This window comes from Moschus berezovskii, chromosome 12 (genome assembly GCF_049115385.1).
Source record: "Moschus berezovskii isolate FMDL1 chromosome 12, NW_MosBer_1.0, whole genome shotgun sequence".
In the NCBI taxonomy this organism is placed as follows: domain Eukaryota; kingdom Metazoa; phylum Chordata; class Mammalia; order Artiodactyla; family Moschidae; genus Moschus; species Moschus berezovskii.
The window spans coordinates 28,249,191-28,265,806 of record NC_142471.1 but is presented as its reverse complement, the minus strand read 5'-3'; the positions used below and the strand labels follow the sequence as shown (position 1 = coordinate 28,265,806).

Here is a 16,616-nt window from a genome sequence, read left to right as displayed (position 1 = left end):
GGCCAGGACAGTGCAGGCCAGCTCAGCACTGGCCCCTGTCCAGAGAGATGAGCAGAGCTGTCTTCCAGCTCACTGAGTCCTCTCTAACTCCTGCAGCCTCCCAGAGCTGGGGATCAATCTCCACTGCATGAGATGGACACCCCTGCTGTGACTGCCACAATGGGCTGAGTCCTAGGAGTTATTTCTGGAGGCCAACCGATGTCAGCATCTCCAGAAGATGATCAAGAGCTGGGGCTAAAGGTAACTGGAGCAGGGCCTGCTGGTGTGTTCACTGGGGGCACCCCACCTGCCTCCCTGCAGCACAGACCTCAGAGAACCCCCCACTCAGGGCTGAGCGGGGCAGTGCAGGGCCACAAGCGATGGCACCACTCACCTGAGGGGCCTTTGCCTCTCTGTCAGCAGCCCCGACTAGTGAGTGGCTGGCCACAGCTCTGCCTCAGGGACCTCACCTGCCCCAGATAGAATCTTCCACCCTGAAGGGCTCTCCAGGAGGATGAGGTTCTAACAGACACTTACAAAAACCAGCCACAGGAAACAGCATGTGAAGAAATGGAAAGGAAACCTTCGGGACTTCGCTCAAGTGCCATCACCTCCCCCTGCCCCCAGGGGGATGACCTTCCCCCTTCAATCGCCACTGGGGCTTAACCAGACAACCAGCGCTGCTGCTACTACCCATGACTCTGGTCTCTTTATCCCTCTGTCAAATTCCTTTCTGAAGTCACAGCACTGGGCCTGGCACAGGAGGGCACCCCGTCTGTATCTGATAAACTGATGAATGAACTGAAAAAAGTAGAACTCCTAATGGTGATAAACGCTGCTAACATTCACCATTTACGGATTCATGTGCATGGGCCTCTGCGCTGCTGGCTCCATGCCAGCCCCACACCAGGTCTGGGCCTGGGGAGGAGCCATGAAGAATCCATCCCTGACCCAACTCAGTTAGGGGGAACAGCTCAGCATGGTCCCCAAAAGGCTGTCAGCCATCCTTTCCACCCCTCAGAAGGTGCTCTAAGCCTCTGGAAGAATATTCCAGAGAAGCAATCTGCCTCATTCTGGGATAACACTTCAAACACCACATCCCTGATCACCAAACCCCAAATCCAGCCTCACAACATTGATGTGTGGGCCTGCTAACCATCAAAAGAGAGGCTACTTTCTACACAGTGGCCCCCACAGCCCTAGAAATAGAGCATCACTAGGCCATGGGGACAAGTCCCACAACAGTCAGAAACACCTTCTGTGTCCGGCACCCATCCACAAAGAAAGGAAGACTGGAAGGAAAGACCTCTGCAGGGGGCTGCTTGTGTGTCCCTGCAAACTGCAGGGGTGAGTCTGGGGCCCACTAAGGCTCTCCTCTTCAAGCAGAGATTTTCTTTGAAGAATTTTGCATTTAGGTTTGGTTTTGCATATATGAAAGAGTGCTTTAAATGACCTATTAGTTAATATCTTCAGAGCCCTCCCCTCTCCAAGCCATCCTGCTTCACTTTCAAGTACAAGTGATGCCCCTGAAAGATGTACCATGCTGGCCCTTTGTGTATACTGCTCCTGGTACACAGCCCCCACCCTGATACCCACAAAGCAGGCAGATCTGAGGGTAAGAAGCCCCAGATTACAAGCACTTTCTCTAAAACAGACAAGAATGAAAGGACACAAGAGGGAGTGTTAGTGAATGTGACGTGGTGCAGTTTTCCTCTGTGATCACAGGCTTCCTTGGTGGCTCAGATGGTAAAGACTCTGCCTGCAGTGCAGGAGACCCGGATTCAATCCCTGGATGGGGAAGATCCCCTGGAGAAGGGAGTGGCTACCCACTCCAGTACTCTTGTCTGGAGAATTCCACAGACAGAGGAACCTGGTGGGCTACAGTCCATGGGGTCACAAAGAGTCAAACATGACTGAGCGACTAACACACACAACACACACACACAGAACTAGCACACACATCAGCACAGCTGCAAGATGGCTTTGATCAATTCAACCCCATTTCGTGAGAAGCTTTGGGATCCCTAGAGCTGAGTTAAGGCCATGGGGCTACGTCAGCTGACCTCCAGCTGCAGGTAAAGGAGCCTGGCCCTCGGAAAGGGCTCATGAAGACAGACCTGGGTGATGAGGTGAGTCAAGTTGGGGCAGGTGGGAGGTGGTGAGGGGCACAGACCAAGATGCTCCTGATCACTTCCTAAACAGCTATTGTTTTTTAATGACAAAAAACAGGCATACCCAGTGCAGAGAAAATTCAGTAATCACAGAAAAGTACAAAGGCTGCAAATCAAATTATAAGAGCTTCTATCTTCCAATTTTCACAAGAAAGAACAAGTCATTTTGTAGGACAAAATTAATGTAGAAGTGAAAGTCAAGCAACTTGGGCTCAGTGTGATAAAATCTTTGATACTGAGACCTCCTCTCTCTTGGAATGGGCCAACATAGGAAGTAGTGAGTGCCCCATCCCTGGAGGCAACCAAGAAGAGACCACATGAACATCCATCAGGGTCAGCATGGGAGAAGTTCCAATCACAGGGGGATGATCATCTCCATGTCTAAGATCTCTCTCACTTGTGGGAAAGGAGACCACCCCACACCACCCAGCATGCCCACCAATCCCTGTGCCAGCTCACCCACAGGCGTATCCTCGCTGATCAGCAGGTATGTGTCAAAGAAGTGGTTGGTGAAGAAGGGCAGTCGGTTCACCTGGCCTGGAAGTTAGAGAAGAAGAGCATCAGTCAAGTACCCTCATGCCAATTCTATGCATTCTGCAAGGGGCACAGAGTAGGGGCTACAGTGGGCACTGAACCTGCATCCAGTGCCACGGCCCCTGGTAGCTCACTGCTCTGCCTCAAGGCAAATCACGAGGAACTATGAGGCAGGCAAAAGGCTGTGAGGTCATTTCGTCAGCCAGGCCAGCAGCCACATGTAGCTATTGAGCCCTGGTCCACATCAGGATGTGGTGAAATGTAAAATACACACAGGTTTTTGAAGACCTTGTATGGAAAGTGAAAGTCTCTCAGTCGTGTCCTACTCTTTGCAACCCTATAGGCTATACAGTCCATGGAATTCTCCAGGCCAGAATACTGGAGTGGGTAGCCTTTCCCTTCTCCAGGGGATCTTCCCAACCCAGGGATCAAACCCAGGTCTCCCACATTGCAGGCAGATTCTTTACCAGCTGAGCCAGAAGGGAAGCCCAAGAATACAGGAGTGGGTAGCCTATCCCTTCTCCAGCAGATCTTCCCGACCCTGGAATTGAACTGGGGTCCCCTTCATTGCAGGCAGATTCTTTACCAACTGAGCTATCAGGGACGCCCTGTATGGAAAAGTGAGATTGAAATATCTCATTCGTCTTTTATACTGATTATTTGTGGAGATGATAATACTGCAGCTATACCGGATTATGTAAAATACATTATTAAAATGAGTCGCACCTGTTTTCTAATGCAATTCCTAGAAAATTTAAGATCACACTTGTGACTCACATTGCGTTTCTACTGGGCAGCCCAAATGTGCACAGAATGGGAGCTTGGTAAGGAGGAGAGTTGTCTACTTTGTTAACCACTGCAACTCTGGTGCCCAGAATCTGGCTTCGCACAGAGCTTCAAAACCCCATGGAAGTTTTCAGAGCAACAGGAGTGTCTTTTGTTATTCATAAAGAGTTCCTTTGACCACACCTAAGTACATGCAATTCTTTGGCCACCTGATATGAAGAAATGACTCATTAGAAAAGACCTCGATGCTGGGAAAGATTCAGGACAGGAGGAGAAGTGGACGACAGAGGATGAGGAGGTTGAATGGCATCACCAACTCGATGGACATGAGCTTATACAAGCTCCGGGAGCTGGTGATGCACAGGGAAGCCTGGTGTGCTGCAGTCCATGGGGTCGCAGAGTTGGACACAACTGAGCAACTGAACTGAACTGAAAGTTTATGCAAATGAGGTGATTTCTTTTAATTAAAAAGTATGTTAATTTACAATGCTGTGTGAATTTCTGGTGAAAGGAAAGTGATTCAGTTCTTTTCATGTTCTTTTCCACTGTATAGTTTATTATAAGATATTGAATATAGTTCCCTGTGATGTATGGTAGAAACTTCTTATCCATTTATTTTATATATAGTAGTTTGGATCGGCTAATTCCAAAATAGCAAATTAGTTTGGATCTGCTAATTCCAAATTCCTAATTGGAGGAAAAAATCCCTGCCCCTCCCTTTCCCCTCTGGTAACCATAGGCTTGTTTTTCACATCTGTGGGTCTGTTTCTGTCGTGTAAATAAGTTCAGCTGTGTCGTACTTTAGATTCCGCGTATAAGCAGCGTCACTGGCATTTGTCTTTGACTTACTTCACTTAGTGTGACAAACTCTGGTTGTAGCCATGTAACTGCAAATGGCATTACTGCGTTCATTTACGGCTGAGTAGTGTTCCACTGTTGGAGAAGGCAATGGCAAGCCACTCCAGTACTCTTGCCTGGAAAATCCCATGGATGGAGGAGCCTGGTGGGCTGCAGTCCGTGGGGTCGCTAAGAGTCTGACACGACTGAGCGACTTCACTTTCACTTTTCACTTTCATGCATTGAAGAAGGAAATGGCAACCCACTCCAGTGTTCTTGCCTGGAGAATCCCAGGGACAGGGGAGCCTGGTGGGCTTCCGTCTATGGGGTCACACAGAGTCGGACACGAGTGAAGTGACTTAGCAGCAGCAGCAGTGTTCCACTGTATGTATGGACCACATATTATTTATCCAGTCCTCTGTTGATGGACACTTAGGTTGCTTCCATGTCTTGGCTATTGTAAATAGTGCTGCTATAAATACCGGGATGCATGTATCTTTTTGAATTAGAGTTTTCTCCAGATATACGCTCAGGAGTGGGAATGCTGGATCATAAGGTAACTATTTTTAGTTTTTTAAGGAACCTCGGTACTGTTCTCCATAGAGGTTGCACCAATTTACATTTCCACCAATGGGATAGGAGGGTTCCCTTTTCCCAGTGAGGTGATTTAGAGTGGAGCCTCTACAGAAAACCTCAGGAAGAGGCCAATCACTAAAGATCAAGTGATTCGATGGGAACTTCCAGTCCATCGCCAACCGTAGGGAGGGAAGGAAGGGAGGCTGGAGCTTTCCAAGATTTGATGAGCTTCCAGGCTGGTGAACACATCCATGAGTTGGAAGGATGTGGAAACTCCACCTGACCCCAGGGCGCCTCCCCCACCAACACCTCCACCTTTGCATCTCTTCTATCTGGCTGTTCCTGAGTTGTACACTTTATGCTGTATATTCAACCGGTAAATGTAATAAGTGAACTATTTCCCTGAGTTCTGTGAGTCATTCTAGCTGAGAAGGGCTAGTAGGAAGCCCTGATTTATAGCTTGTTGGCCAGAAGTACAGGTGGCCTGGGACTCACCACTAGCATCTAAAGGACAGCTGACCCCCTAAATCTGTGGACTCTGACACCAACTCCAGGTAGTTAGCATCAGGATTGAATTAATTGTTGGACACACAGTCGGTGTCTGGAGAATTAGAGAATTGGTTGATGGTATTGGAAAACAGCCCAGTAGGCAAGTGAGGGCACTTCCCGCTCTGACCCTGCCAGCTGGGGGTGGGGGGCTGGCTCATCTCACATGGGGCCAGCATTGTACAGAACACACGTGAGCGGCTTGTGCCGGGTCTTCCAGGGGCCCTGAATGGGATGGGCTGCAGCCCTCTCCTCCCTCATTTCCACAGACCTGGCTCCCTCAGAGTTTAGGCCAGGCCCAAGAACACAGAGGCCAGCACTCCCCTCCTTGCCTGAGACCTCCTAGTGGAAAACAGGCAGGATTAGCGGCATTCCCACCCCCACCTGCCTTCACTCAGGCACCAAGCCGTGTCATTTCTGGTTCTGCAAGCATTGTAGCCTCTTTCTCTCCTCCGGACCCGGACTGCTGACCCTTCTGCCTTCTCTTGCCAAATTCCTAGTCATTCTTCAAGTTTTTGTCTTAGATGTCTCTTCTTCCAAGAAGCCCTCCCTGACCACTGCATTTCATCCACACCCTTACACCCTCTCATATGAGGAATCTGGGGCTCCTCACATACACAACAGCCTCAGAAACAGGACAGTGGTCAAGGGCTTCACTTTTGTTTGGAACTTCCCCGCACTTCTTTCTAGTCATGCGACCTTCCCGAACCTCAGTTTACTCAGGTATAAAACAGTGATAATAACAAGACTTCACTTCTTTGCTGTGCTGGGGATTAAATGAGATTACATACATAAAGTGCTTAGCACCGTGCTCTCGAACACAGCAAGCACTCGAAAAGTGGTAGCTATGATTAACACCAAGATGGTCAGATATCGTCACTGACTCAATGGACGTGAATTTGAGCAAACTCTGGGAGATACCAGAGGACACAAGAGCCTGGCATGCTATAGTCCATGGTCGCAAAGAGTCAGACATGACTTAGCGACTGAACAGCAACAAAAATTAATGACAGTGCTGCCCATGCAGCCAGAGGGGGATGGATCCCTGCTAGGGACATTGGGCTCCCTGATAGAAAGCGGCTGAGCCAGGGGAGAAGGCTCAGGGGTGCCCAGAGAATCTAGGGTGGGCTCAGGCTGGTGGGAGAGGGAAATCAGCCAGGAAAAACATCACCCGCAGCAGCATCGTTCTTTTTCAAATTTTGTTTCACACAACCTGCCAATAATCAGCCATGAGAGTCCTGCACGGGCAGCTGGGCAGAGCCCGGGGGACGTGTGTTGCCTGCCACACACTGAGCAGGACTGAGTTCTGGGAACAGGCTGCTACCCCAGGAAGCCCCGTGGCCTTGGGCTGCCAGTGGCGGCTGGGAGGGTCCTGGGAGGAGTGGGAAAGGGGAGGGCTCACAGGTCACTTGTTCGCTTAAAGACACTTTTAAGGCACAGAGGCTGTGTCCTCCCGCCTCAGGAACCTTGAGGCCTCTGGCCAAGAGGGAATGTGAGTGAGTGCAGCAAGGGGAGGGGACCACGGTGACTTCGGCGAGGAAGGGGCGTCCAGCTGCCTGCAACCATGATTCACCCCTCTGTCTCCACAGCTCATTCCCTGCTGTGGCACCTACTGTTCACTTGCCCTGGACGCCTTCTCCGCACATGACCCGCCCACTCACACTGATCCTTCCCTACAAAGCAGATGTGAGTCCACCAGCTTTAAATGTTTCAAACACACAAACGAGATTCAAGCTTTAAACCATCACAGGCCTGAGGGGAGAAGGGAGAAGGCGAATTTGGGCTGCAGGTGCTGGACGACAGGCCTTCCCCACAAAGAAGAGGAAGGGAAAGATTTGGGAAGGAAGCAAAAGTGGGAATGTGGAAGAGTGGAGCGGTCAAGACACTCAGTGTGGGAAGGACCAGGTGTCCACCAGGCCAGGAAGCACAACCTCACTCAGAGCTGTGGGTTGGGACAGGGAATTCTTACAGCTTGAAGAACACCGCAAGTGGCAGAGCCTGGACTGGAACCAGGAAGGCCCGACTTCAGCTCAAGTCCGCCTCCCCAGGCCTCTGAAGGTACCAAGGTTCTCACTGAGGTCCACGCGGGGTAAACCCCTATGCCCTGCCCCCCAGCTCAAGACTAGAAGGTGCACAGGACAAGGAGCATGGAGCAGCAACCAGGAGTGAGGCCTGGTAAGCCCTGCCACTTGCTGCTGTGTGGCCTGGGCAAATCACTCTACCTCTCTGGCCACCGCTGCCCAGCCTCAAGATAAGGACAAAAAGCCCTCACTGCCCTCCCACCCTACAACTCCCTGTCAGAGGCATCCCGTGCACACCATCCCTGTTACGGTGAATGCAGTGTGGCTCACGGGAGCACAGCAGTAAGGGGCCTGACATGGGGAAGCCTCGGGGCTCCACCGCCACACCCCTCACACCAGGGGCCTGTGGGGCCCAGCAGGAGGCTCACTGGCCAGGCTAGACAAGGGGCAGGGCAGGTCTCCTCAGGCCTTCACCCCCTGCCTTCCCAGTAAGCCCACAGGCCCACAATGAGGAATGCCTGGAAGCACACAGAAGCAGGGGGGATGTTGGGAGGGAGTGTAGAAAGCTTCGGCAGAGAGGGCAGGCTGACAAAGAGAGATGACATTGAGGGGGGCATCTGTTCCTAGGCCTGACCTATCGCTGACTGGAGAGAAATCACTGGAGCAGAGATCAGCTGGGGCTACCTGGCCCCACTGTGCCAGAGGAACCACACTGGCTGCTCCCCACAGGGCCCAGGAAAGGGGGCTGTGCCAGCAGTGACACAGACACAAGAATGCATACACACACACACATATGTGTATATGTGTGAGCAAAGCAGGATAGCTCACAGGCAGGCTAGAGAATGGCTGGGTGGCCTAAGGAAAGGCCTTAGCTCCTCTGTTTCTGCACCCCACTTTTCTCCCCTTAGGGAGAGATGCAGATGATAATAAAAGAGCTAACACTTAAGGATGAGATGGTTGGATGGCATCACCGACTCGATGGACATGAGTTTGAGTAAGCTCTGGGAGTTGGTGATGGACAAAGAAGCCTGGTGGGCTGCAGTTCCTGGGGTCGCAAAGAGTCAGACATGACTGAGCAACTGAACTGAACTGAACTGAACACTTATTTAGCATTTAATATGTGCTAGGCACTATTCTAAGTGCTTGATATACATATTAATTCATCTGGTCCTTCTGACAATGTAAGAAGCAGAGTCCTATTGTCCTTCCTATTTTAGAGAGAAGGAAGCTGAAACATGGAGAAGCTAAGAAACTTGCCCAAGAGAACCCCTTGGAGAAGTAGGACTGGAACACAGAAGTCCGACTCCATGTTGCTGCCTTGTGCCCACTTAGGATGCATGAACCATCTCCAATTTAGAGAGCACAAGGGGAAACTGCCACCTCTTCCAGGAAGGCAGCTGAACTCTTAACACCTGCTTTACTTTTACATGTATATTTTTTTAATGGGGGTGGGGAGGGTATGAATGTCCAAGGTCACGGAGTCCCTGAGGAGGCTGAGGACATCATCCAGCAAAGCCAGAGGGTCAGTGCTGGTCTCGGGTACCCCTTACTGAGGCCTCTGTGAATGGGGCAGAGAGGGGCAGGGGCCTGGATTTTTTGACCAAAGCCCCAGTGGAGGACAGAGACCTGGATGGAGACCCAGTTGGGCCCTGCTCCGTATGACCCGGGGCCAGCTGCTTCTGCAGGCACCAGTTTTCTCCTTTGTGAAGTGAGCCAGGAGTGGAGAGAGGGTCTGAGACCCCTTCCAGATCTGCCCTGAGTGTCTCTGAGGCTGTGCTGTCATCCTGGGCTGCCTGGGTGGGAGTGAGCTCCCCAATGCAGGGGCATTCCAGCAGAGAGCACTTCCAGCCTGTAAGCCAGGACCGGAACTTTCACAGGACTCTCGGGCAGCAGGACGCCAGCAGCAACCCACCAAGCACGAAGCCCTGGCTTCCTCCAGAGGCTCCTGGCTCCCTGGAGTGGGAGAAGGAGCCGGCCCCCCTCAGGAATGTGTTTGCCTGTGTCGCCTGGCAGGCTGTTCCCATAGCTCTTCCCTGAGGGCGCCCTGGCCCCGGGGGACACCGAGCCAGCTGTGCCTGCTGGCCTTCCTTCCTGCAGACCAGAGCTGCTTTACTCTTGCTGTTCAGGAGAAGGCAAATGCCCAGGCCTTCCCTGGCTTCCTCTGTGGGCACTAGAGCTGGTACGGATCTGGCTGCTGCAGGGCCAGGGGAAAGAGGGCTGGTCCTCCCTGTAGGAAGGAGAGACTCCTGGCAGCCACACGCTCGCTCAGGCTGTTCCCTCCTCCAGGATGCCCTCCGTCCCTCCATCTTAAACAACTTCTCAGTCTTCAAGGCCCAGATGAAACATCTCCCTTCTGTCGGGCTCTCCTGTGCCCACAGCTCAATGGAGCTTTTCTTCTGATGGGCTTCTCTGGAGCTCTGTGCAGCCTTTATTACCACTTCATTCTCCCTGCTCACAGCAGCTCCACCCATGTCTTTCTCCCCGATGCGGCCTGACTCCCGAGAATGTCATTTCTTCCACACCCCAGAAGTGGACAAACAGGAGACCCACAGTAGGTGCTTAGAAGACAACCATGGAACTGAAGAGAACCAGGGCCTGTCCCCGCATCCCAGAAGGACAGTTCACCGTCACAGCTGCCTCCCTTAGAGCACAAGTATTTCTCAAGGCTCCTCCCCTTCCCACCTGGGTCCCAGGCCCTGGGGATGGCTGGTATTTTCAGCCCTGTGAATCCTACTGGAGCAACTGAGGCCCAGAGAGGGACGCGCGTGCTCAGTCTCACACACAGCAAGGCTGGTCTCTGGAGTCCCAGAGCACAAACCCCAACCACATACCATCCAGCCCGGCCACCCATGCCTGCTGCAGGGGGAGAAGGCAGAGGGTTGGACTTACCCCAGCATCCAGAGATCAGCAGAGAAAGCCAGAACACGAGGCAGCTGGAGGCTACGTGGCACCTCATGGCTCCTGAGGACAAAAAGGGGAGAGGGTGAGAAGCTGCCTATTGGAGCTGCCAGCATTCCAGCCCCGCCAGAACTGCCCACCCCTGCTGCTCCCAGGAGAACTGGGTCTGAGACAGGAGGAGAGGGAGTTGAGGCAAATGGGGGTCGGGGGTGGGGAGAGGACATAGGGAAGAAGAGAGTGTCTGCAGCCTGTGGTTCTGTCATCGTCCAATGCTGGGTACAGCTCAGTGGCCTGAGAGTGATGGAGATGAGGACAGCGGCAACAGTCTCCTCTTTGCCCTCGTGGAGGCGGGTTGCATGGCCTGTGGGCAGAGCTCGGGGGCACAGGGACAGGTCTGTGACACACACTAGGCTCCATGGGTGGAGGAAAGGGCTGCTGCCTGCCACTCCAGGATAGCATCCCCCAGGAGCGATGGAACCTGGTAAGTGGGGACAGAGTTAGGACACAGGTGCTGAGCGGGAAGGCAGGGATCTCAGTGTGGTTGGCAGACCCACTGCTCCGACCACCTCCCCAGCCAAAGTGCCCAACAAGGAGGTCCTTTCCTGTTTTTATGTCTGCATATCATCTCATAACCTTGGATATGAAAGGAAGCCCCAGGTCACAGTGTCCAAAGAGGCACAGCAAAGGGAGGTAACTTGCCCAGGGTCCCCAGGAAGTCTGTGGGAAGCTGGATCTGGATTTTTCTAGCTAAGCTCTAGAAAGATTTGGGATCCAGCAGCCAGAAGCTCAGCAAGGCGGGCTCCCATCTCTAAGCCTTCAGGGGTGGGGTTTCACCCGACCCTTCAAGCCCAGCCCCATGACAGCAGGGCCATGATTCTCTGGTTCCTTCTTTCGCCTGCAGGCCTCCTTGGAGCCCAGCAGTGACACCAAGAGAGGCCTACACTCCTCAGCTGGGAATCCTTGCCTCCCACTAAACAGTCTGTTAGTACTGTCTCACCTCCATGTCTCAAGTCAAGCCCACTCACCTCCCCATCCCCCCACAGCCTAGCCAAGGGTCCACATACCCTCCTTCAGGCAGCACTTACTATGCCCCTCGCCGGGGAGGCATTACCCTTCCCAGTTCGTAAGGGTCTGGAAGCTGAGAGCTGTTAACAATTTGCTCAGAGACCCCCAACTAGTGAGTGGTGAGGTCAGCATCTGGACCCAAGGTGACATGCCTCCTCCCTCATCAATATATGATCAGAAAATCCCTGGGGAGGCCAGGGGAGCTGAAGAAAAGGGTTTTGTGGAAAGACTTCTACATCTCTGCAAGATCTGGGCTGGGGGTTCAGAAAGGGCCCAGAGTACAGTCCCTTGGTTCTGGACTTGGAGCCAGCTCCCTCTCCCAGCCTCGTGCTGAATGCAGGATGGAAACTGCCCCACATCACACACAGTGGCCCATGGTACCCCATGTTTCCCTGGAATACTATACTTAAGATGTTCTAATTATCAGGTATGAAACAGAAATGTGGGGAAGAAAAGATTCTAAGATGTTTTCACATCATAAAAGACAAATGCCCCCATTATAGCCCTATATTGCCACCCCTTTGTGTTTCCAAAGGTCAAGAGCCTATCCCAGGGGCCAGGCAGGGCACAGAAATGAGGAGACCCAGTGATGGGGAAGACGGCCATTCAGAGGCCACGTGCTCTGTACAAAAGCAACCGCTGCAGATGTGTTTCAGCCAAGAGGCAATGTGGGCCCAGTGTGCCCAGAGGTTCCGAGTTTTCTCAATGAAAAGCTGGAAATTTGGCTTTTACTATGAATTCAATTTTTACATGTTGGCAAATAATTCCATTTTATGAGCCAAACATGACCCATCTGATGGCCAGAGCAGGCAGCTTGGGCCTGGTATGCATCCTGCAAGGCCTTTCTCCCGACCCAAGCAGATCCGTTCGCACTACAGACGCACACCAGTGATGTGGCTGCTGTTTCTCTTTAGGATGATGAAGATACCCTCTACACAAAAGAAACTCACTTTTCTCGTGTCATGATGATTCACACATAACTCTCCAGGTCGACACTGCCATATCCACCTCCTCCATTTTCAGAGCTGGGTAACAGCTCATGGTATGGATGTTTTGTCGTGGAGACAAACAGCCCTATTGTTGGGCATCTGGGTGTTTCCATGTTCTTGCCACACAGACAGTGTCGCAGTGGACATCTCTCCACATGTAACTGGGTTGGGACTTTGCTCTTAATCCTGGTTCTCCAACAGTAGCATTAACGGGCCAATTAAATACAACACAGGGCAAGTATGTAAACTTCTCTTAGACATTGTCATATTACCTTCTGAAAGGCTGTGGCAATTCCCACTCCCTCCAGCAGTGTAGGAGAAGGCCTCTGTGCCCACCTGGAAGTCATCCCTCTTTTAAATGGCTGCCAATCGGATGCATGAAAAATGGTATGGCCTTGTTGCTTTCATTTGCATTTCCCTAACTGCCAACAAGGTTGAACACAATGCCTTTTTCTAAATGTTCAAACCACTTTCCATCTGTTACCTTGTGTTAGCTTATCATATCCTGAGAAGAAGCTAACCAGCACTGCTAGCATTATCCCTGATTTACAAGTGGAGAAACCGAGGCACAGAGCAATTAAGTGACAAGCTGACATCTCACAGTGAGTGAGTGTCTTTTAAAAAAAAATCTCCAGCTCTCTGCCTTTGGAAACCAGCTGTTATGAGAATTAAACAACATCTGCTAAGAAGATCATCCACAAATAGCTGGGAGTACACACGTTCTGCTGGGTGTTGCAGGAAGTTCGCAGTGGAAGGAAGGAAGGAAGAAAATGAATGAACACTCACTGGGATTTTCACAGGTATGACTTTATTCAGTCCTCCCAAATATCTCTAAAATGTAGATGTTATAGTCCCCATTTTACAGATGAGTAAATTAAGGCTCAGAGAGGTCACCGAGGATTGGACCTGAGTCCCATCCTATTGCCATCACACTTTGCTGGAATTCCCAGGTGGCGCTAATGGTAAAGAACCCACCTGCCAATGCAGGAGAAATAAGAGACATAGGTTCAATCCCTGGCTTGGGAAGATCCAATGCAGGAGGGCATGGCAACCCACTCCAGAATTCTTGCCTGGAGAATCCCCATGGACAGAGGAGCCTGGCGGGCTACAGCCCACAGGGTCACAAAGAGTCAGACATGACTAAAGCGACTTAGCCTGCACATACACTCACACACACATGCTGCTGCCCACCCCCACCCCGCCCTCCATTTCCTGATCCATAAAAGAGGAAGCCGTGGCCCCTCCCTCAAGGAGGACAGTACACAACACAAGAGACACAGGATGACTGTGACACAAAGAAGTGAGCACACGTGCACAACACACAGGCGGGCAGACGCTGCTCCCCTTCCACACGCTGAGGCTCCGTGCCGCGGGGCGGGCACCCTGTCCCCACCCTCTCTCCCAAAACACCCGTCTCCCCTTCAGAGACACTCACACTGCCTCAGTGCCCCTTCTGTCAGCCGATGGCAACCAGATAATGCTCTCACTCGGCAGGGTTGGCAGAGACCACCCCGGGAGCATCCAAAAACCGGGACAAGCAGAGCTCCATCATGACTCTCCATCCTCGCCTCTGGGCAAGGTGGCACGAACGCCAGGTCGGGGAGCACAGGCTAAAAAAGGGCAAAGCAGAGTAGCCAGGACAAGGTGGGTCCGTCCCACCACTGGGTCTTCCCAGTGACCCCGATCTTACTCTGCCTTTGGTTCCTTCGGCCACAAGGAGGAAAGCAAGGCCCAGAGAGAACAGAGGCTGGTGGCTGTGGGAAGAAGCACCTGGGCCCCACCTCCAGGTCAGGTGCCACAACAGACGCTGCCTTTGCCTTGCCAGCACTCCCTCAGTGCTGGGGCCGCAGCGAGTGGCACAGGTCCCCTGGGAGAGCCTGACCTCGCTTCACCCTATACAACAGCTGTTCCCCCAGCCTCCTGGCCCTCTGCCCTACCCCCCAGCAGAGCTACAAGGCCTCCTGCACCCTGGGAGGCTGTGCCACCCTGAGCTCCCAGCAACCCTCACTTGTACCTACTGGACCAGAAAACCCAGACACACACCCTTCTGTGCTGGACTTCTTGTCTGGCCTGGGATAGGTGCCAGAGACCTGCCCCAAAGGTAAGAACAGGGTTAGAGCTGTCTGCCCCAAAATCCACGCTGGCAGGAAGCTTTCAAGAAATCTCTGAAACATACCCACTGCCAAGAAGATCCAAAGCCCTCAGGCTGCCAATTTCCAGCATCTTTTTTCATGTCAAGCCCAGTACCAGGCACTGTGGGAGGATAAGGAGCCATGAGAATGGCTGCAAATGTGGGTGAGGTACCAAATAAGCAATAGCGCCTGTCGCTGTCTGAGGCCATGTGAACAGAGAACTCTCGAGCCTTCCTGAAGAGCTGAGATGTGAGCTGCACAGAGTTCAAGAGGAAGAATGTCAGCATCTACTGAGCACCTATTATGTGCCAGCCACTGTGGTGGACAGTGTGTTCTGCATTCTGGGGCTCAGAGAGGTAAAGCTTGAGGTCACAGAGCTAGTATGTGGCCAAGCCCAAGGTCTCCCAGCCTCAGCCCCAACTCTTGCTGTGCTCAGACATATGTCCCAGGGCAGGCCCAGGGTGACGGCCTGGTGGGAAGGCCCTGGGCAGGATCCTGCATCTACTCAGACGCCAGGAAGTCAAGCCTGGGTCAGGATCCAACATGGTCCACAGCCACAGTATACAGGAGCCAGCAGCAAGGCCAAGTGCATGTGCCAGGAAGAGGAAGCACAGCTAGGGCTGGTGAGCAGGATCCTGTTTCCTCTGTCTTTCGATGCTGTTGGTATCTGACAGACATTGCTCTGGAACCAGTACCAACAAGAGCATGCATGCACCACCAGGGGTGACCAAGTCCCCTCCTCTGTACCCTCATGTCTCCTCCAGCACCATCCCTGAGAGGTTAACACGTTTGTCCCTGGAGGGAGTGGACAAAAACCTGTCTTAGCTTCAAGGCAGCACCCCTGCCCACCCTGGCCTTCACCTTGTCCTGACTTCAGCCCATAAAGTCCTGCTACTCGTGGAGCCCTGAGGGCCAGCAAGGTAGGCTCTGGCAGGTGGCACAGTTACAACATCCAGGGAACTGCCCCACAGAGGCATGACCCCCCCAAATCAAATCAAAGCCTTGCGTATACCTGAGAGAGCTTGTGAGCTGCAGAGAAAGTGTGGCCAAGTGTGGCCACAAGGCAATGTCTACCCCAACATTACCTGCTGTGGGCCAGGCATGGGCACGGTGCTAAACATTGCCATACAAACTGAAGACCTGGCCAAGAGGGAGCTGGCATCCTCCCTGGGAGACCAGCACAAACAGCATCGGTGAGCAAGTTCTACAGCATGCTGGGGATGATACATGCTAGGGAAAGAGGAAAGGAGCAGGGCAAGAGGTCTGAGTACCGCTGAAGATAATGTATGAACACATGCTTGAAGAAACAGGAGAGCGAGCCATGCTACCTGGGGAAAATGCCTTCTGGGCAGAGACAACAACCTGTGCAAAGGCCCTGAGGCAAGACGTGCTAGCATCCCCGAGGAACGGCGAGGAGGCCAGTGCAGCTGGTGGAATACACCATGCGGAGAATCGTAAGAGATGAGGGCAGAGGACGATGGGCCCGCCATGGGCACCTTGTAAACCAGAAAGTGAGCGTGAAGTCGCTCAGTCGTGTCCCACTCTTTGCGACCCTGTGGACTGAAGCCCACCAGGCTCGTCCGTCCATGGGATTCTCCAGGCAAGAATACTGGAGTGGGTTACCGTTTCCTTCTCCTGGGGATCTTCCCGACCCAGGGATCGAACCCAGGTCTCCCGCACTGCAGGCAGATGCTTTAACCTCTGAGCCACCAGGGACATAAGTAAACTGGGAGTCGTGGTCTTCAGACAGCCAAGAGGGATAAGAATGATGCAGGGGTTAAAGGAGCACACTGGCTGCGGAGCTGAGGGCTCACTGTAAGGGGTAAGGGCAGATACAGGCAGACAGGAGTGGAGGCTATCACAGTGACACAGGCTGGAGGGGGCAGGGGCTCCGGCAGGGATTCAGGCAGGGAGTCTGAGATCTGGCAGACGGGGACATTTTCAAAGTAGAACTCAGGGGGATTCCTGCTGGAGTGGACAGAGCTGCACCAGAAAGAGCTGGGCCAAGGGTTCTGGCCCAGGACAGGGGAAAGCCGCTGCTGGGACAGACCAAGGAGCGAGATTTGAAGCTCAGGCTGGGAC

At 52.7% G+C, this 16,616-nt stretch overlaps 1 protein-coding gene across 1 annotated transcript in view; it reads right to left on the bottom strand.

Annotated features, from left to right (window-relative positions):
* The window catches only part of CDH23 (cadherin related 23), a 442,755-nt gene that overhangs the window by 387,666 nt on the left and 38,473 nt on the right, over nucleotides 1–16,616 (bottom strand). The window contains exons 2-3 of the mRNA XM_088841955.1: nucleotides 10,340–10,411; nucleotides 2,610–2,687 (exon numbers count right to left, since the gene is read on the bottom strand). Of these exons, the coding sequence (XP_088698081.1) occupies nucleotides 2,610–2,687; nucleotides 10,340–10,406 (145 nt within the window). The 5' untranslated portion in view covers nucleotides 10,407–10,411. The remainder of the gene's footprint in view (nucleotides 1–2,609; nucleotides 2,688–10,339; nucleotides 10,412–16,616) is intronic.